This window comes from Anabrus simplex, chromosome X, assembly GCF_040414725.1.
Source record: "Anabrus simplex isolate iqAnaSimp1 chromosome X, ASM4041472v1, whole genome shotgun sequence".
NCBI classification, from domain to species: Eukaryota; Metazoa; Arthropoda; class Insecta; order Orthoptera; family Tettigoniidae; genus Anabrus; species Anabrus simplex.
In genome coordinates, this window is record NC_090279.1 from 15642250 (window position 1) to 15664225 (window position 21976).

The following is a 21976-nucleotide window of genomic DNA, read 5'->3' on the forward strand; positions in this document are numbered from 1 at the left end:
GAGCTCGCTTGGACCCAAAGCTGAAGTGCTATTCAAATATCTACCACCAAAAATTCAAACTTCTAATTCTGAGCAAAGAAAATAATCGCTGGTTTGGGTTCTCAGACCTGGAGCTAACTTCAGCTTAGAACTAAGCGTCTTAAGTTAATAAGAATAAACAAGTGTTAAAACTCCTCAATCTGACCCGGAATCGATGACGAGCTTTTCATTCACTGAAGACCAAGTGTGAACGATTAGCACAAACTATGTTAACTGAATGTGGTAAGAGAATGCAACAAATTTAGTATAAAGTGAGGTCGTGACATATGTGCGTCTCAGCAAAAAAAAAAGTGATTGTACGAACATGCTGTTTAGACTTGAAAATATTTCCTGAGACATCAAATACACATTTCATTGTTTTTGCAATTAGCCTAGTATGCATATCTCAGCAAAAGAACATCGGCGCTACGAGAAAGTTGACTAGACTCGAAAGTAACTTATTTGCTAAGACAGGGAATACAAAGTTTATTGTTCCCGCATTGAGCTCTGGGCAGCAGATTTGAACCCTGGAGACGTGTAATTGAATTCTGTAATGTTTATATTACTCGGTGCCTAGTTTTAGAGCAGCGAGCAATTAAAAAATCCCCAGGCCGCCTGGGAATCAAACTCGGCACACTTCCCTTGGACTGCTATCATAATAGCTAAAGAATTCAAAACACACAACCTTCGAGCTAAAAGAAATTAAAAAATCACCGACCAGACCAGGAATCGAACCAGTAGCTTTTTACATGGGCAAGAAACGAGGATGCTAACTAAATGACTGTACATTGAAAGCTTTTGTGTTTAATTGAAACACATCAAGTTCGACTTCCTTTCACGGGGGGCATAATAATATTCGCTTTACGACTTACTAACTACACTCGAACGTTTTGAAAGTTTGCAATCATAATTTTGAAGTTCCAAGCGGCTTTCATGCTGAATACTCAACATTAATGCACAATAAGAAAGAAAAGGTCAGCACTTTAACCGCCTGAGCTACTCAGCTCGGCAATTAAACTATTAAGTACCAAAAAACACACTCTAATAATGATGATAACTGTACCGAGAGGTTCACCTCAACCCCGTGCATTTAAATGAAGCGCCCTGAAGAACGCTATCTATCATATAAAAATGAAAACAACTAGTGCAAGAAGTTGGGACGTTGGTCAACAGATATCACTACTGAAGTTATAGAGTAATGTGTTTCTTTTAGGTGTCCTAATCTGACTGGATTATTTTTGGTGTATCACAGTTGGTAACAACTATTTCAAAAAGTTCGGACTTATCTCCATACATGTCTCTATAAAAAACTGATGTCATGCACTCTGGTGCAAAGTGGAACTAGAAAATGTGTGTTTATTGGTTTTATGAACTGAACGGACTTTCTTTGTTTTTGATACTTCTAGGTTTTCAACACTTCTTACTCATCCCGCCAACTTTGGAGTCCGGCCAATCAAAAATTTTGTGTATTTATTTTTCTTTCAATCATAGGCTTCTTGTAACTTTTCGAACGTCCAATAAAAATGAGGGGGTGTGTCTGGTCTTAGTCGCGAGCCTTATCGAACCTTCCTCTCGAGTATAAAAGCTGACCCTTTTCCGAATTAACTTGTCTTACTGATCATCGTGCTACTGAGTGTGTGCTAAGAGAGGAGGCGTGGCCTCATCCATCAGCGGGCAGAACATCACCTAAGGTAATGGCCACCATTTCTCTATCTCAGTAGTTATCCCCGCAAGCTGATTCGAGGGGAGGATTCCAATCTTTAACTATGTAACAGTCCATTTCCTAAAATGTAAACTTCTCTTTCTTCTCATGTAAAAGTTCGAGTAAATCAAGTGTATTTAACTGAAATTCAGGAATAGAGAGTCTGACACCCTCTCGAGTTCCCTATCAACTTGTTTTTGAGGTTACTACGGTTTTGTGACCGTTTTCTATCTGTAGCCTTGTAATTTAAATTTCCTCCATTTAGTCACCTCAGTAGTGTGGGATTAGCCTCTGCATCGTCGGGCCAATACACCAAGTAGGGTTTCAATATTTCATTTCAAGGAGCGCAAGATTCCGCCTCCATTCTTTTGATTTTTGGGCCAGTAATTGATCCAGTAATTTTAAAAGAAGGTCTGGGAGAATGAGTACTCGATACACCTGTATAAACTTAAAAATCAATTGATATGGCCTTGTTAAATTGTTGTGTCTACAGAGGCCAGAAAGTGTAAATTTGATTAAGCAATACGGTCTAATCACTAGTGTAAAAGTTAAAGGCTGTTAGGGTTTGGAAGCGTAGTCTCCTTGGTAGAATTGTAGAGCACTGAGGCTCATTTCTTCAAATGTAAAATATATTTCTGTGATATTGAATGGTGCCTTTGGAGGGCCATAACTTGTAAACTTTGGAGAAAAATGCTCTTGAATATTGTGATTTTAAATTTCCTGCAAAACGAAGTGGGAGATTCGTCTCTTTTCCTATCTAACTAAACGCAACGGTAGTGACGTAGGGACCTTGTAAATAGGGAGCTGGAAGCTCGAGTTTTGTAATTAACATTTTCTAGGCTTTCTGTTTTTCTATTTTGTAAATAAACTACCTCTGTACCTGATATATTATTGTTTGTTAAAATTTAACATCTCAAAAGAAATATAAACTTTATTTTATAGTTTTAATTTAATCTTTGACTATCGTAGCACCTTCTTTCACCTCTCTGTGATCCATGAAAACTCGGTAACTGGTAGCAGAGCGTGGTTGAATGGGTCTAGATAAAGCCCCTCTTGACGGCTAAACGTAGAAATCGCTCCGAACTCTATGTTCTCGGTTGCTGGAAATTTTCTAAATTGTTTCATTCTTCTGTCAACATGTCGGGTAATCGCAAAGTCCTCGCTCCCGGGTACTTGCACAAGGAGGAATTAATCTATGAGCTCCTAATTAGGAAGGTCCAATCTGGAGGCACGGTTGTGGTAGATATTGCCAAACTTAAGGAATCTCCAGAACTTCCTATTTGTATCTCGGTATTTTGGAGAAAAGGACATTGGTGAGGCTCTATCCACTATCACTGATAATACGACAGAACTAGCATTTGTAGTTAGTTTTTTAATGAGTGACCCTTCTGCCAACCAAATTAAGAGAGTTCAAGCTAGAATGTTCCATTTTTACAATAGAGCTAGGGACCTATTGTCTCTAAAATTGAAGGACGATCATGCTAAGGAAGCCAGTAATCTATTAGAACACCTCTCTGATATGTCGAATAGGGTTAGTCAACTGTTGTCCGGGGCCGCTACTCCTAAAAGCGACCAATTCCCTACGATAAACTTGTCTACTGAGGAGGAATCTAGTATAGTGATTGAGAGTAGAACATATGTGGCTACTCAAAAACATCTGCCCCATCGGAAACAGGGTCTGCTCATCCAAGACAACTTCCAACGTTATTTATGACTAATGCTGTGGTCGAACCTTCTTCACCTTCAATGCAGTCCCCTATTATATTGCCCGGTTTCAGCAGCTTACCATTTTCAGTTAATTCAACTAATAAAGTCATTCCTTTCTTAAGATTTTTAGTGGAATTTCAGGACCATGGTTTAGTGTCTGCTCTCTCTCACTCCCAAATATTTCAAATGATTTACCCTTATTCTGTAGACGTCCTCTCGGACAAAATAGTTAGAGTAATAGCTGATCGATCATCTACAGAAGACTTCCACGCCCACCTACTGGCTAACTTCATTCCGGCTAGAGCCATGTCTTCGTTAATCCAAAAGTACTACTTTAGAGTCTAGAGGTTGGATGAGAACCTGGCAGACTTTATTCAGGATATTAAGTTTTACCCCAGGGTATTCGTTCTTCATTTCAATGAAGACCAAATTGTGCAGGCGATCGTTGAAGGTATCTCTCCGCCCTATAAGTAGTACATATGTTTTGCATATGGACTTAAAACCGTCCCTGAATTAGAGGCAATGGCTCTGTCGGCCGAAGGAGTAAGGTACACCGATACGTTACGAGTCTCCAAGGAGCCCACTCCGTCTTCTAACATTTCTCAGCCACCACATCGCCGAACTTTTCCCACTCGCAAGTGTTAGCCATGTGGATCAAATGAACATCTTCGAAACAAATGCCCCTCGATAAAAGCTAGTGGGACTAGGAACGGAGCAGATCCATCTCAAGGTTGCTTTAAATGCGGCTCATTTGCTCACCTTGACAAGAATCGCACCAAGATTAACAGCACACCATCTTGTTCGACTTCTGGTGCCGCCTCCAAAAATCCAAGTGATGGGAAGTGACTAGCGTCCTTGGCGGTGTCACAATGTTCACCTTCTCGAGGCTCTGGCCCCGTGAAACCAAGTAATAATTCAGTTACGTGTGAAATTTCTTTTAATTTATCATTTGAAAGCCCTAGGGAATGCCTCAGAATTGCGGCAGAGATCCCAAGACTCGTGCCATTTCCAAATATTGAAGTAAATAATGAACCAGTCACGACTCTGTTAGACTCAGAAAGTGTGAGTTCATAAATTTCTGAAGAGTGGGATACTAAATTAGAAACATGTTGTAAATTTCCTGAATATTGTTCCAACTTCTGTTAAGTGTGTTTCCGCTAACTCCTCTCCATTAGAAATTTAAGGTTTCATTTTTGCTTAAGTTCGTATTCCAAAGTTTACCTGGAAAGTTAAGCTGTTTGTAGCTAAATAATTGTCTTGTCCTCTAATATTAGGGGCCGACTTCATGTCTAATACTTGTCTTGTGCTCGAGATTCAGAGCAAAGCGTGCATCTTCAAACTAGCTAGTAACTGCTATATTCCCCTATTGAAATATAATTCTGTATCATGTTCACCTATTCCGCCTATCCAGAGTGAGATGTCATTAGATCTTGGGAAGCTACCTGAGGAGCAGGCTGAAAGTATTAGAAGGTTGTGTCAGTCCTTTCCTGGTGTATTTTCTGATATCCATGGCGTTAGTGACCTTATTGAATATAAGACTGATTTAACAGATTCTGTTCCAGTTAGGTTTCCGCTTTATAGGCTGTCCCCACTCATCAGGAAATCATCGATCAGATGTTAAGGGACGGTATTATTAGACCTTCAAAGTCGGCGTATTCATTGCCCATTTTTCTTGAGCCGAAACCCCAAGCAAGCTTCAGGCCTCTTATTGATTACAGGATTTTTGAACCGTAAGGTGGTTTTACAATCTGTGCTCCTTCCTGATCTTCACTCTTGTTTTCCTGGTTTCGAAAGGCCAAGTTCTTTACCATCCTTGATCTTAATCAGGTATATAACCAGATACATCCAGCAGAAAAATCGAAACATCTAACGGCTTTCGCTACGGATTGGAACTTGTATGAATATAACCGCGTGCCCTTCGCGCTCCACACGGATGCAGCTGTTCTTACTATACTGCTAGATAGGTTCTTCTCTGATACAAAATTCGAATATCTGTACCACTACCTCGATGATGTCGTCGTGTATTCGGAGACCTTCGAAGAATAGTTAGATCATCTGAAGCAAGTCCTCAATCGCCCTCGGAAGTCTGAGTTGACTGTTAAACTATCTTAGGTAGCTTTTGTTAAGCCTTTATATTGTTCTTAGGGCATATTGTGTCGCCCGATGGTGTTTCTATGGATCATTCCAGAACACACGCTATCGGTGATGTCAAGCCTCCTAAGGACATCAAAGGCATTCCCAGGTTCATAGGCAAGGTGAATTTCTTCAGAATGTTTAGTCCTAACTTCGCTAATAGGGCGGCGCCCCTGAAACTACTACTATGAATGGGGGCCGTCACAGCAAGCCGCTCTTGAAGACCTGATATTAGCTCCTTGTAACGCCCCTGTATTAGCCATGCCAGATTTCTCTAAGAAATTCATAGTCCAAACAGATGTCTCTTCATCTGCTGTTCCCGCTGTCCTTCTTCAGGAAGCGGAATTGGGAAGGCGGCCCATCGCCTATACGTCTAGGACCTTATCGGCTCCAGAAGCTAAATATTTTATCTATGAACTTGAGTGTTTGGCAGTATTGTTTGCCCTGGAGAAGTTCCGCCTTTTTTTTTTTTTTTTTTTTGCTAGGGGCTTTACGTCGCACCGACACAGATAGGTCTTATGGCGACGATGGGATAGGAAAGGCCTAGGAGTTGGAAGGAAGCGGCCGTGGCCTTAATTAAGGTACAGCCCCAGCATTTGCCTGGTGTGAAAATGGGAAACCACGGAAAACCATCTTCAGGGCTGCCGATAGTGGGATTCGAACCTACTATCTCCCGGATGCAAGCTCACAGCCGCGCGCCTCTACGCGCACGGCCAACTCGCCCGGTAGTTCCGCCTTTATCTGGAACATGTCAGATTTGAATTAGAGACGGACAATCAAGCATAAAAATGCGTATTAGCTAGGTCTCGTCATACAGGACGTATTACCCGTTGGGCTATCAGGATTTCTGCATTCCAATTTGATGTAAGATACATTAGGGGGTCAGAGAATACAGATGCTGATGGACTAAGCCGCATGTTTTCCAATGAGGTTGAAAGGGGTGAACGGGAAGATAGCTCTATTCTTCCCACGCCCATACCTTCATGTATTAGTGCTATTCTGACTGATGCCCGTATGTTATTTCGGGATATTGAGAAATATCAACGTGGAGATACAATGCTGTCTCCCATTATGGAAACACTTTCTTCTGGGTAACAGGTTTGTCCCTTACGTATTGAGGAACGGGCCTTTGTGTTGCCCTTCGAGGCACGATCAGAGGATGAAAGTAGTGGTTCCAGCCGTGCTTGTACCCATGGTCTTCAAATATTATCATGAGACATTTAGGCTCCTTCAAAACTCGGGAAAAGATCAGAGAGATGTTTATTTGTAAGAGTATGGACGGTGAAATTAGGGTAATGGTTAATGCTTGTAAATCTTGCTTAGTAAGCCCACCTTAGCCAATAAGCTAGGGCTATTGTCATCGCATCAAGCAGCTCACCCCATAGAACGTCTATATATAGACTACGTCGGAACTGAAGGGGAACGGAAATAAATTCGTTCTGGTGTGCGTAGATGGCTTCACTAGATTTTTATGGTTGTTTCTGACTACGATGGCAACCGCTCAGTCAACTATTTCTTGTCATAATATTATCTTTGCTTCTTTTGGTCCCTGTCAATATATTGTTTCCGATAATGCTAAGGCATTCACATCTAACTTATTCCAAAAAGTCTGTTTCGACCTGTCTATTTCACATGTAACAACTTCTGCTTTTTACCCTTAACCATCTCTGGCTGAGCGGGACAATCTTAACCTTCGATCGGCATTGATCCCTTTTCATCATGAAGATCATTCCAGGTGGGACATTTTTCTGCATTGGTTAGCTTTTGCTTTAAATTCGGCTGTTCATGAGTCACACAAGTTTACCCCTGCCTCACACATGTTTAAATTTCTTCCCAACACCCTGCTTCAGGCAGCTTGTATACAGCACCTACTAAGCATTTCACAGTAGAGACTTGTACGTCTATGAACATATACTCAGGTTTTTGCTCATACTGTTGAGGCGACTGACAAATAAATTGAGGTTACTAGCGCGAAGGGACAAAAGCACAGACCCCAACTCCCCCCTTTGCCAAGTCTGTCATTCCTCAGAAGGCAGTAGCCAGATAATTCCAGATTTTTAGCCTGATGTTTGAATTTCCATCAACATTCACTTCATAAGATTATATCAAAGGACAGTGGTATGAAAATTGCTGTTAGTTGATCTATACAAGTTTGAGAAACTAAACTCTTGGCACTAAGGTGACATAAGTGAAGTGTGCTTTTATGTCTATTTAGGGCTGACTGGAGAATGTGTGTTGTAACTTCAAGGAGGGGGAGGTTAGGGTGAATGGACTAGCAGGTAGACAGGTTGATGGGATGGGTGGGGAAGGGGAAGTGTGGCAAAGGAAAATATTACTATGGTCAGAGGGATTATGGCTGTTTTTGGTATGCATTGCCAATTGCCAAATTGAAACTAACTAAAACACAGCATGCGACTACATCCTATTAATGGTCAGCAATTAACATATTTTAGGTAATTAAATTGTCAGTAATAATAGTAATAACATGCAACAGCAGATTAGGCACACAGAATACTCAAGTAGGAGCTCATTCTACGTAGTGTTGACATTAGAGCTATGTACACATAATATGAAGGCCTGACTTAAAAGAGAACCAGTTAGGAAAATTTCATTAAAGCGTAAGTACATCGACAGGTGGTAGGATAAGAAGACAGATTAAGTGAATAGATATTTAGATAGATAGATAAATAAATACGGTAAATGAATAGGTAGATAGTTAGACAAATTTACTTGAAAAAAAAAAAAAACGCTAGCTCCTCAGCTGTGACTTACAGTAAAGGATGGGAGTGGACTCACATTGTCAAGTGATCAGGCAGCACTGCAACAGAAGCTTATGCCACAGGAAGTTCCTTTAACTGGAACACTTTTAATTTCATCTCGTCAGCCTTCTTGATTATGATGCCTCCTGAGTCAGTCCAAGTGTTTGTAAGACAAAAACACTGGATTGCTGTCTTCATGATGGACATTCTGGTAGCTGTAAGATCTTCACAGATTGTTGTGGATGAGCCTTTCAGTTTCTTTTTCCTAGTGAAGACATTCTGCCATGAGCAATAAGACACAAATTTCAATAGGATAGGTCTTGTTTACCCTGGTGATCGAGGTCCTACTCTGTGACACCTATCAACATCATTAAGTGTAACATATGCACCTACTGCTTTGCACATGCTGAGCACTAGTTCATCACAGTTTTAATTCAAACATTCGGGGATGCCAAAAATTCTTATATTATTTCTCCTGCTGTATTGCTCCAATCAATCACATTTTGAGTCCATATCCTCCTTCAGGTTGCGGATTTCCACCTCCTTCTTATCAAGTTTTTCAGTTAACTCTGAAAATGCTTTAATATTAAATTTTAAACTTTTTTCAAGTTCTCTTATAACCACTTCTGTTATGCAGGTCAAAATGGCCTGCACAATTTTTTCAAGGAAGCTGTCCGAGTAGTTGAAGTCGTCCAGCGCGCACTTCACGAGGTGGTCTATGTTGGCATTAATGGTAGAGGCTGGGCTTCCAAGTCCGTAGTTTCGGCGGCCCATTTTCTTTACAATGCAAATTTGGAAGAAAAAGAACATCAATACCGACAAAATGTGTTGGTATATCGATTCATAAATACAAACGTAACACTTCCGCAAGTTTTTATCACTTCCACTGCTGTATAACACCCTCAAATCACTTGATTACTGAGGAGCCTCTTTCATGTCCATCACAAAACATTTCATCAGATAGGGTAGAAACGCAACATGGCGTGGTCCAAACGGTGTCACGATGCATTACACATTTTCACAAGGTTTACCTACATCAGCACATGTAATAATAATAATAATAATAATAATAGCAATGAGCACTCGAATGAGTATTAAGTTCAAGTGATTTTCCCACTTACCTGCATTCAGTCAGTGTTTTTTGTCCCTTTTTACATTTTACGAGGTAGTGACACGTCATTACATAGTAAACAAACAGAGCCATCTGTTGGGTTATGGAATTTTGTCTATATGCATATTTCGTTGCAGAAACCATATATTTAAGCGATTAGAAAGCTGAAAACGCAATATAGGCCTCTCCATTCACCAACAACACAGAATGTGCAATAGTAAGCAAATCAAAACATTGAAAATTGGATCAACTGATCATAGTGCTATAGGCTATCCATATAGCTACTGAAGCTATTGGTTACTTCACATTCAAGATCACACTTGGTTTTGTTAATGTTTATTCAGTTTTCTTTACAATTTATTCCTGGCATAAAAGACATACCCAAGATCAGTGTTGTAAAAATTAAAATATGTGCTTCTATTAAGGGATAAATAAGGTATGTCCATTTTATCTGGCCGAAGAACAAATTTCCAGATTTTTTCTCAATTCCCTGACATTTCCCACTATTAATCGAATTCTCTGACATTCCCTGATTTGCGGTTTTCCATACAGGTGGACACCCTGTTAAAAGCCATATTTGTACGGGGAGGCCACTCTCTTCTTATTTTTGAAGTGAAAAAAGATTCATGACTGTGTGTTGCTGTGTATGTTTTTACTACCTGATGTGATAGCCTCCATTTTTCCAATTAGTCACATGGAGACGCTCGTGCTTGAAGTTGGCTACAGCTTCATTGTTGAAATCGACTACTGAGGGATGTGTAGTGAACAATCAGTAATGAGAGGAGGGTAGAACGATATTTAAGATCAGAGAAAAAACGGTTAAATTTTGTGAAAAACGCTGTGTATACATTTACCTACACCGTCGACCTTTCAGGTGTGAACTAGTTGCCTTTGCAGTGTCAGAACGAATGACACTTGCACTTCTTGTATTGTATCTGTGTGGTATTGAGGGAACGGGGTGTGGTTGAGGAGAGGAGAAGGGCAGAGCATTGAGCTTATGCGCTGTTGGCTGTAGGCTGAACATTTACAGCGATAATGGCACAAACTTCTTTGGAGTAGCTAAAGAAATCAAGGCCTTTCTGTAAAACAACCCTCAGAAAACCAACTCTTCACACAACTGCAGGCATGGGACTAAGTTTCCTCCTTTTTTAACACATGGTCCTCTATGTAACACTTTGACTAGAGTAATCAGGATCGTGATTTTAATCCCTTAGGCATGAGATCACGACAGAAAATGCACATGCAATGGATGAAACATGTCCCCTTAAATTAGTATTACAAGATGAAATTTTTAATTTTAAGAACCCAATGTGTATTGAATACGAGTATTTCAATAAACTTTTGTAACCTCGTTGAATTAATGTACATTTCAATACGGACCGGTCATGAGATTTGTAACATGAAATTATCAGAGAATGTTGTAAACAACCCACGGAGTGAAAATTAAATTCCACCGTTTGTATCGGAGTTGAACCCTTTACACAAATATTATATTAATATTGTGCAGGAAACTAACAACTCATATAAAGACTATTAATCCAATCATAGATCAAGAAGGCCATCTTCTTGTCAGTGGATGACTGCACAATACTCCAATACTACTGGCTGGAAACATTAGAAATTCTGTATCACCTCACAAATATAATTGCGATGGCAGAACACCTTGGACTACTTCATCCTGGCACTCAACACTCTGAGAGACAAGTTTAGGATCCCTTCAGAAAGGGGAACAGAAAGAAGCCACACTCATACACATCTCAGGTGTTACATCGTGTCATACTAATTTATGTTTCGCCCATTGCATATACATCATCAGCCGTGAGCTCACGCCTGGGGGAAAATAAAAATCAGGATCCTGATTACTCCATGCAAAGTGTTACATAGAGGAATAATTAATGAGAAATACACAAATGGTGCCTTTAAACCTGACATACCCATTCCTTAAAACTAGAACAGACTATGCAGGCCCAATTCTAATAAAAAAATTGTGTGAAATCGAACAAGACCAGACTGCTAGCTACCAAGGCTCTCTACTTAGACATGATATCTGATCTCACCACAACAACATTTCTCTCCACACTTTATCAACTTAGTTCTCATAGAGGTCAACCCCTGAACATTTACAGTAATAATGGCACAAACTTCTACGGAGCAGCTACAGAAATCAAGGTCTTCCTGCAAAATAACCCTCAGAAAAACAACTCTTCGCACAACAGCAGGCATGGGACTGATGTGGCATTTCATCCCTCCTGCAACACCACACTTTGGTGGAATCTAGGAAGCAGCTGTCATGAGTCTGATTTAACACCCCAGACAAGTGATGGATTCTTATCACTTCACCAACAAAGAATCTACCATTCTTGAAACACATACATCCTCTCACCAAAGCTAAATGATGAACCTTTTGACACTTCTTACCTAACTACAACCTATTTCCTTAAAGGAGAGCCAATTACTACAATCTATGCTCATGATTATACTTCCTCTCTCATCAGAACCTTGCCCACATGGCTATATTTTCAGCAGCTAACCCAGAACTCCTGGATTAGGTGGTGAAATGAATATCTCAATAAATGGGCAATGAAATACCCCATAGCAACATAGTCGTAGTGAATGAAGATGACACGCATGCTGTGAAGTGGACAATGACAGTGATCATATGTGCATCCTGGTAATGATGAATTCATTCATGTAACGAATGTTCAGGTGAGTAATGATGAACTTACAAGGCCAATTCACAAACACTATCCCTTACAAAGTATGAAACAGAAAGGCAAGATAACTCTTTAATGACTTATTTATTCATTGCATGTTTAAGTAATATTGTTCCAAGATTATCTGTGGAACTCAGAGAGGTGAAAGAAGGTGTCAGCATGAATGGGTCCATCTACAAAATCAAATATTAATTTAAACTTTAAAACAAAGGTTATATTTCTTTTCAGATCTCAAATTTAACAAAATTCTTCACTAGGTCAAAGAACGAAATGTCAGGTACAAAATGGCAATCAAGAATAGAAATCCAAGGGTTGGAAATTACAAGTTTTGAGCTTCCAGCTCCAATTTACAAGTTTACAACGTCACAAATGTTGTGTTTGTTCAGATAACGAGAGATATCTCCCAAGACACAGTTCAAGAGCACCTTGCTCCAAAGGTTACACATATGGCCTTCCAAAGGCCCCACTAAAAATTGCACCATTACCAGGCAAGAGTTTACATGCTCTTTAAATTCAACCAAGGAGGCTGTGCTCCCAATTCCTTACAGTCTACTCAAGGAAACATTACACAAAACCTTACATATTCTGGCATCTCTAGGCACAACCTACAATTCCTTTACACAGCGGTATCTAGTACCCATACTACTGGGCCTTCATGGACGAGAACAACAGGTTATAACACTGGTCCAAACTCAAAATGTATGCAGTCGTAAACATGCAAGCCTTGAAAATCAAGTTTTGAAACCCTATTTGGGCTTGTGGTCCGATGATGCAGAGGCTAATTCTACACAACTGAGGTGACTCGAAAGAGAAATTAATGAGTGATTTACAGGAGAAAAAGGTTACAAAATTCTAGTCAGCTCAAGATAAACTGAAGGGAAATTCGAAAGGGTAACACACTCTCTATCCCCAATTTACAGTTGAAGTCTGTATGAAATTTTACATTAGCAGAATGAAAGCTTACATTTTGAAAACAGATGGTTACATAGTTAAACATTAGAAGCTTCCCCTCCTGTGAGTTTAAGGAGATAGCTACAGATATAGAAAACTGGCGGCCATTACCTGGGCTGACGTTCTGCCTGCCAAAGAATTAGGCACCCTGCCTCCTGTCATAACACACACACACTCAGAAATTTGACGAGAATAAGACAAGGTAACTTGAAAAAGCCGCGGCTTTCATACTCTGTGGGAGGGTTAGAGAAGGCTCTGGGCAAAATCCGACCACACCCTCTCATTTTATTTGATACTCAAAAAGTTACAAGAAGCTTATGATTGGCTGAAAAATAAATACAGAAACTTTGTGATTGGCCAGACTTCATAGCAGGCGGGACGAGAAGGAAGTGTTGCAAAACATTGAAGTATCAAAATAAATGAAAGTAAATTTAGGTGAAAACACTTAGAAACCCAAAACTTCTTTAAATCACGAATTATTCCACCTTGCACCAGAGTACATGACCTCAGCTTTTTGTGGGGACATCTATGGAGAAAACTCAACCTTTCTGATGTACACCAAAACAAAACAAAGGAATCCAGTCAGTTTAGGAAATGTTAAAATAACATATTACTCAGTTATTCAGTAGTGACATCTTCTGATCAATGTCCCAACTTTATGCATTAGCAGTTTCAAGTTTTGTTCGACAGATAGTGTTCCCTAAGGCGCTTCTTTTCAATGCGCAGGTTGAGGTGCACCTCCCGGTACAAATATTATAAGTCACAATGGACTAGTACCACCACAGACCACATTAGGGAGAAAAGGAATATTTTTCACTTGCCAGGAGATGGCTACAATGTGTGTAGTATAGAAGTGAACAAACACAGTATACAAGCATATCACCTCCAACTTGTATCAATAAATTACTGTATTATTTAGAAAACAATAATTAATATAATCAATAATATAACAAAGGTGTTTCATTTGGAAACAACTAGTAAAATATCCTGTAACAGTAACAAAAGAATGTATCTTTCAGCTACTTTTTGTTCAAAACTAATTAACGAATTGAAAAGTATTAGTAGGAATGATACCAGCTACCAAATGACATAGAGTAGAGGTCTTTGGAATAATCCTAACTGCTGCACAATTCATAACGCAAGATAGTGGAGAAACTTGAAAGAAAAGTGAAAACTAGGTATGTAAACAGTCATCTCATAAAAAAGTATATTATCAGTAGGGCTATCAATCATGTGCACTAAAAAGATGGATCAAACCCCGGTATCTGTTGAGCCATTTTCTACCCATTTCCATTATCAGATGATGGCTTATCAAATTATGTACATTACCTCAAGAGAGTTTTCCTGCGATGACTCTGGCACGGTTAACTCTGATTTAACTTCTTCCTTCAGAGCTATCACTGCTGATACATGTTCAGAATTTTCCTGTGGAAAATAAGATATATTAGGTATGCTCATAACACACATCTACAAATACAGTCACTAACAAATGAGCATGTTAATTCATTAATTTTCAGTATTACAGTTACTTTCACAATTTCACTAATGTTTAAGGAAGATTTCTACCAGCAGAGGACTGTTATAACCAAAGGCTGTACTGAGAATGGTGTTACTATTCTTGCTCACTCCTTATGTCAGAGAAAGGATGAGACTGAGAACAAAATATAAAATGCGAAACATTATCTAGCCATACCAGAAGATATAATACCAGAGATGGAATTGGGGCTATCTCACACAGAATTTTGGAAGGAAGCAGCCATAGGCATAAACACTAAATTGTATGAACTGTTTTCATATGTTCAATCATATCAATCAAACCATAAAAGTTGTCTGAACCAATTAGAAGCGTTACATTTCTAAATGATTTTTTGTTCTCGGCATAGAGTTTGTTTATAGACAGATTAAAATTACTTGAAATAATGGAATCACATTCCCTACTATGGTTTTGCTGAGATCACAGGGGCTACATAAAACATTAATACAGTTCTGTTTCAAACTGCATATTTCAATGCTTCCAAGTGTAAAATAAAAAAACATATACATGAAAGAAGCAGACTTATCACAGTCATATAACAGTGAAAGATGTGATTTAGCCCAAGGTCAAAGCAGCTAGGAATGAAATATTTTACTACTATAAGCATGTTATGTAGTGTTCTGTGAGGAGCTGAGGGGATGAGGACACTGTCAGTGGAGAATCAGCAGTGTTGGAGTGTATATCTGCAGTTTCAGAAGATCTTTTATGATCTACTACGAGACATTTAAATTCCACTCTTGGATTCATAAAACCTTGTCAGCATTAAAGGGGGCGGGACTGTGATTAAAAGCTTATATCCTAATGTAAGTAACTAATAAAAGTGAATTAAAGTATCAAGTTCCAGAATATACCAACTTATTACATTCAATACAGAAGAGAACAGTAGCTGAACTAAGGAATGGATGAAAAGGATGCACAAAAAGGACAAGGAAATAATGACAAAGAGGAAAGAAAAAATTCTGTTTAATGTGCCTTAAGTCCTTAAAGTGTCAGAACCCACTAAGAAGGGGCACAGAAGAGAAATTATTCTCAGAATTCATACATTCTAGAGCCCTTAGACATGGTTCTCTACTGTATATATCATAGAATCTGACCTGTGTTTGAGGAATAAAATGAGCTAATCACTATTCTGCCTTTCTAGAATAATTCACCATTTGAGCATATTACTCATTTTGGGAGAACGTACATTCAGATTTTGAGCTATTTCATCCCTCGTATGTCATAGGCAAATCTGCTCGTTCCTTAAAAAACATAATATCTTCCAGCACATTGTGAATGTGAGAGTAAACCAGAATAAACACACCGGTGTTAACATTTCGTTCAGCAGACTGGTGTATCCAGGCTCAAAAACAGTAATTAAAATTTGTGTTTTTACTTCTACACTAATTATGGTAGGAGTAATAATTTTCAACATGTGGTGCTAATGATGGTGCAGTAGTAGGGAGATGTAAGTTTTTTAAAAAGTAAGATCAGCCAACCATCATCTATTATAATCAAAGGGGAAAAATAAGGAAGGTGCAACACCTAAACCAAAGTAATTACAATACTGACAGTGAAAAGTACAGACTATTCCAAGCCTAACCTTAAGTTCCTAAGAGTTGGCAGTTGTAGCGCGTAGTGGTGTATTCCCAGACAAATAAACAAAACAGAGTTGTACTACGCATAGATGCTCATTCAGCAATTGGTGACTGCTGGTGTTAATACTGAGGAAGCACATAGAAAATTATGCCCCTGCCAAACTTATTCAGCTATTAAGGGTTAATTCCTGACCTCTATAAAGTTATCTGAAATGAGAATTACAAGTGATGCAGTTGTTTTTCCTTCAAGCCAGGCTGGTTCCTCTTTGATCTTTGCTTCTAGGTCCATTTTGCACTGCAAACTGAAGTAGTTAGAAGGTACTGGGAAGGTTGATTACTTCCACTGACCTTACACTGAAACATAAGCCAGAAAAATATATTACCTATGTCATTGTTACTTATGGGGTTTGTTAACAGACTAAGCAACAAGCTTGTAATTTTATATGACCATCAATATTATGATAATACCAAAAAAAACCAAATTTTACATGACTGTTATATTGTGATCATACCTATAATACTTCGATCAAAGCGAAGGACCTGCAGTTTTGCATGATTTCTAAAACAGTGATCACTTCCATAATATAATTTAACTTATCTGTCGATATCAAGATCATAGTCATAGGACCCCTAGTATTACATGACACCATATTCCATATTAATAGCAATACAGTTTTATATGGAACTGAAACCACAAGATGACCTTTCTTGAAACTTCAGTGACTGTACAGTTTGCATATCACTCTGATCACCCGGTTCCATATACCGGAATCTTCCTACCACTTTTATCCATTGCAATCAGCTTCAAAACTAACTTAACAAGTTCACAGTTCTTTGAGATATGTTCTATCAAAATTTTCCTTCCCAGGATCAAATTCTCTCAAATCATTCTTCTCTCATTAAGCTTATTCACTATCTCTTTATTTGAGACATGTTCTATCGATCTGATCTTCAAGAACTTTTGATAACACGGCATTTCAAAAGCTTCAACTCTGTTTCTCTTGGCACCAGTTAATATCTGTGTTTCACTTCCATACGGTGTCATACTCCTTACTCAGTGTAAATAATTTTAAAAGTTTTCAATCTGTTGAACCTAAAGAACATGATGGAGAACAGATGGAAATTTAAGCTGGATTCAGTGATGATATTTATCGATACTGAGAAGACATATGTCAGTGTACCATGGCAGGTGGTCTCAGATGCATTGATAAAAAAGAAGGCAGGGAGAGGTGAAGAACCAATTATAAAAGCCATGAACGAAAAGTGAGTAAGTACTATGAATACTATGAAAGGACAAACAAACTGGTTCAAAGTAGAAACAGGACTTCAAAAAGGATGTGTTTTATCCCCTACAATCTTCATTACAATCGTGGATGAAATCCATAAGAGTATACTACAAAAATGGGAACCAAGGAGGCAAAGGCCTCACTCTTTGCAGATAAGACAGTAATATGTGGAGAAGATAAAATGGAAGCAGAAGAACAAGATAATGCAAGGAATCAGGAGATGGAGGAATATGGAATGAAAATACGTGTGGTAAAGGGTACGATAATAGTCGTGACAAGAGGTAATAGAGAAGGAAGTGGGAATATTGAAGTAATTGGAAGACCATTAGAAGTTGTGGAAAGCTTCAAGTATTCTGGGAGAATAATTGAAGAAGATGGGTAAATAAAATAAGAAATTGGATAGAGATTTGAACAAGCCAATGAGTTTTAACAAAGTGTGAGATGTATAGTCTGTAACTGGGACGTCCAACGGAATGCAAGAAAATTTTGCAACCAATGTATTACACACCAATTTTGACATATGAACCAGGCACATGGACAACAAAAAAGCATGATGAACACAGAATGCAAGAGGTCAAGATGAAATTCCTTAGAGAAATAATAGGGAGGGCATAAAGGGATAAAGGCAGAAACATAGAAATGAGGGAGTGAATTTGATTCCCTGAACTGAAAGGCAAGATAGAGACACATAAGCTGAAATGGTATGGACAAATGATGAGAATGGAAGAGGATAGAGTTCCACAGTAAGTAATTACAGAGAAAGTCATAGGAGAAAGACATCGGGGAATGCCCAGATAGGGGTGAATGGCTACGGTAAGGAGAGTACAGAGAAGAGTGGAGTAAAGGTAGGAAAAAAAAAATTGAGGAAGGAAAGGAGTGGTGGAGAGAGTAAAACTGAGGAGGTTCTTGATTCACATTTCTACCCAGAAGACTAGAAATGGAAAATGAAGAAAATTCTCTTGAAATAAAGACAAAAATGTATACAATACTGCTATCAGCTCATTTCATTGAACAATGCCACCGACCTTTACTTAAGTGACTTTTCTTTATTTTTCTATGCATGTCTTGTCTAATGACACAACCGAGTGATGTTTACCAGAGTGCCCCTTGTAGGGAGTTCCATGTCAAATGAGTGGTTTAAATGTTTAGCAGTTTTTATTGCTTCCCAGGTGGCACAAAAATTATCTATGTTGAATACCTTGAGTAGTGCCTATAGCAGTGTTCGCTAGTCACTTTGTTATATTTTACTGTAAATATAAACATACTGCGCTAACAATGAATACAGTACTAAAATTTCTCCTACAGGTAATACAAACTTTGTTCCTATAGCTAATTGAGTTGATTCTTATGCTTTCCCAGGGAACAGATTTCTATGTAAACACATATCTATTCACAAAACTATGATCAATTGTATTTTGTATATTTCACCGGAGGGGACAATACTGAAGAGTGCCGTGTTTACTTGTTCTGGCCATCACAGGTTATTCTAATAATATGTTACTGAATTTACTTTCAAGCAACTACGTTTTACAGTTTCCACAGCCAGAATTTATTCCTGAAGATTGTTCTTCCATTCCTGCTAGCATTCTCCTGTTGCACTAACAACTCCAAGGGAAAGGGATAAGATTAGGTATACAGCAGCGTTAATTAAGGTTAATTAATGATAAAATGTGGAAACCACGGAAACGTATTTCATGACTGCCGATCCTAGGACTCGACCCCATGCAAACTCACCGTCACTCACCCCTGAAAATCCTTTACACACCAAAAAATCAGAGAGGAAGCCAACTGTTACCTAAATCATCAGGAATAAATAACGGATATAGCTGCTGTGGGGTAACGATGTGATACAGAAGAATCTCCATAACAACACTGATATAACAAGATACAGATAACCTAAATGGAAACCTTTCAAGATTTTGAACCCTACTACCATATGTCGTGGCATACAAAGTAAAGAACAACTCAACATTCGTAGCATCACTATAAAATTGCACACAAAGGTAAATAACAGAGCAAAATAATAATTAAAATTACACCCTACATATAAATTTCTTTCTGAAACTACCATCTGCATTTCTTCATCTGTGTTGCTCTCCAGAAAAAATTCCTCATTCCACAAAATTTAGATATACGATATATTGCCACTACCAGAGTGCGAAATCTGAAAAAAGTGGTGTGGGGGGAGAAGGAACATAGGGCTTAACTACTAATTTTTTCAGGCAGTACCTCGTGGGGAGGGGGGTTACAATTCCCCTGTATTTTAAATACCCTCTCCACCAAGAAAAATGTAAATTTGATATCTTTTTGTTTGAATTTTGCTGTTATAACGGGAATGATAAACATTAGAACGTTATTCCAATCAGCTGAGAAGTTTAAGAGAAACTGTCGCTATCTTGAGAAAGGCCAGACGAGGTGCGAGTTTCCATGGTTTATTGCTTTTTTAATGGAACTTTCCTCTACCAGGGCTATGTGTTGACTGAACACGTTTGTCAGTTTGTACCCTGCTCAAGTGAATATTGGCCTATTGATACCTATAGGAAACACACCCAATCTAAGAAGTACAGGAGTGGTGTAAACTCGAGCTACTTATAGCAATGACAAGGGAGGATGGACTTGCCAGCGTGAAACATCAACAATAGGCTGCAGGTGCGGAGTTGTCACTGCTGCGTTGTGTAATTGCTCAAGGTCTGGCAGTCGTGTGAATTATTTCTGATATTTTCATGAATATATGCCCAGTGAAAATCATTAATTTCAGTACCGGTAATAAATTATCAGTTCTACATTTGCCTGTTTATTTTATAATGAAAGGAACCCCCCCGACAATTTTACTGGGGGGGGGGACCTCTAAGATAAAATCATCGGTGGGGGAGACATCCTCCCCCCCACGGATTTAGCACCCTGGCTAATAGCCTACACACAACTTGCAGGCACTTGCAACGCAAAGGCTGGGAGTTTTCTAAAAAGCAAGCTAGTTATATGCGTATTCATTTTTCATGCTTAATTAGAAATAAAATTAAAGAAAATTGATAACATTAAATATATTAAAAATATGTAGAATGCGGAAACTGAGAAAGATTAGTATTAACTTCTAATATTCCCAATTGAAATCTATACATTTAGCAAAATTGAATTATTGAATTTGAATATTACCGACAGTATATGTTAGAGGTTGTGGACACAGTGTAAAATGATAGAAATCACAATTCCTCAATGAAGAAAATCCGTAACTCACTTAATAAGCTGTACAATTGGCTAATACGCGCCTTATATAACGACATACCAGCCACTTCGAAACAAAACTAGGTATTTGAATGTTGTTTAATCACTTAAAAACAAACTCTTGAAGAACAAATTTGATTTGTAACAGTCAGTAAAACAGGCTGAATTTAGGAAAGGATGTATTACTAGTGATAACTGCACAGTATGCGACACTTCTTCTCTTGAAATGTGAATGGGCTTGTTATATCACCCAGTTCCAATAATTGTAATAAATCACACTGAAACACGCATATACACTAAAATACACAACTGTGGGGAGAGTTGTAGTTTAACATTCCCTAATGTCTACAACTTACTGGAAAGAGCACTCTGGCAACACTGGGTGCAATGTTACGCTATGTCTGGCTCGAAGAAGATCTATAAAAGAGGAGTCTGCACGGGTAAAAAAAAAAAAAAAAAAAAAAAAAAAAAAGAGCAAGTCCATAGGTCTTAACGTACCGTGGACAGCCATGGAAGGAGGGGTCAACTGACTGAACTTTACGATCCAATTCTTCGTACACTAACGGAAAAAAATCTTACGTTTTTTATACATATATATATGCATTATCATTATAGTCCGCTATGCCTTTCAGCGTTCAATCTGCAAGCCTCTGTGAGTTTACCAAAACGGCCCGTCGCGACAATCCTCTATTTGCAACTAGTGCCGTGGCCTCATTTAGTTCTATACCTCTTATCTTTAAATCGTTAGAAACTCAGTCAACCCACTGTCATCTTGGTCTCCTTCTACTGCTCTTACCCTCCATAATATAGACTATTATTCTCCTAGGTAACATATCCTCCTCCATTCGTCGCATATGTACCCACCACCTAAGATGGTTTACGCGTACAGCTTCATCCATCGAGTTCATTCTTAACTTAGACTTTATCTGCTTGTTCCGAGTACTCTCCTGCCATTGTTCCCACCTATTTGTAAAAGCAATAATTCTCGCTATTTTCATGTCTGTTACTTCTAACTCATGAATAAGATATCCTGAGTCCACCCGGCTCCCGCTCTCGTGAAGAAAATATGGTCTGGAAACACACCGATGTAAAGGCAGTTTCGTCCGGGAGCTGACTTCCTTCTTCCAGAACACTATTTATCGCAACTGCCAGCTCACTGCATTAGCTTTAATACACAAATATAGTGGAGACGATACGCAACACTCTGCGAGATATCGAGGGACAGCGATTTGAGCTTCCTCTAGCGGGGTGACCTGAGAGTT

The 21976-nt window shown here is 38.8% G+C and overlaps 1 protein-coding gene across 1 annotated transcript in view; it reads right to left on the reverse strand.

Moving 5' to 3' along the window:
- The window catches only part of LOC137503228 (uncharacterized), a 73579-nt gene extending 52822 nt beyond the window's left edge, over positions 1-20757 (reverse strand). Inside the window, exons 1-3 of the mRNA XM_068230768.1 lie at positions 20646-20757; positions 16430-16560; positions 14425-14520 (exon numbers count right to left, since the gene is read on the reverse strand). Coding sequence (XP_068086869.1) covers positions 14425-14520; positions 16430-16495 — 162 coding nt within the window. The 5' untranslated portion in view covers positions 16496-16560; positions 20646-20757. The remainder of the gene's footprint in view (positions 1-14424; positions 14521-16429; positions 16561-20645) is intronic.
- Between the last annotated feature and the right edge of the window lie 1219 nt (positions 20758-21976).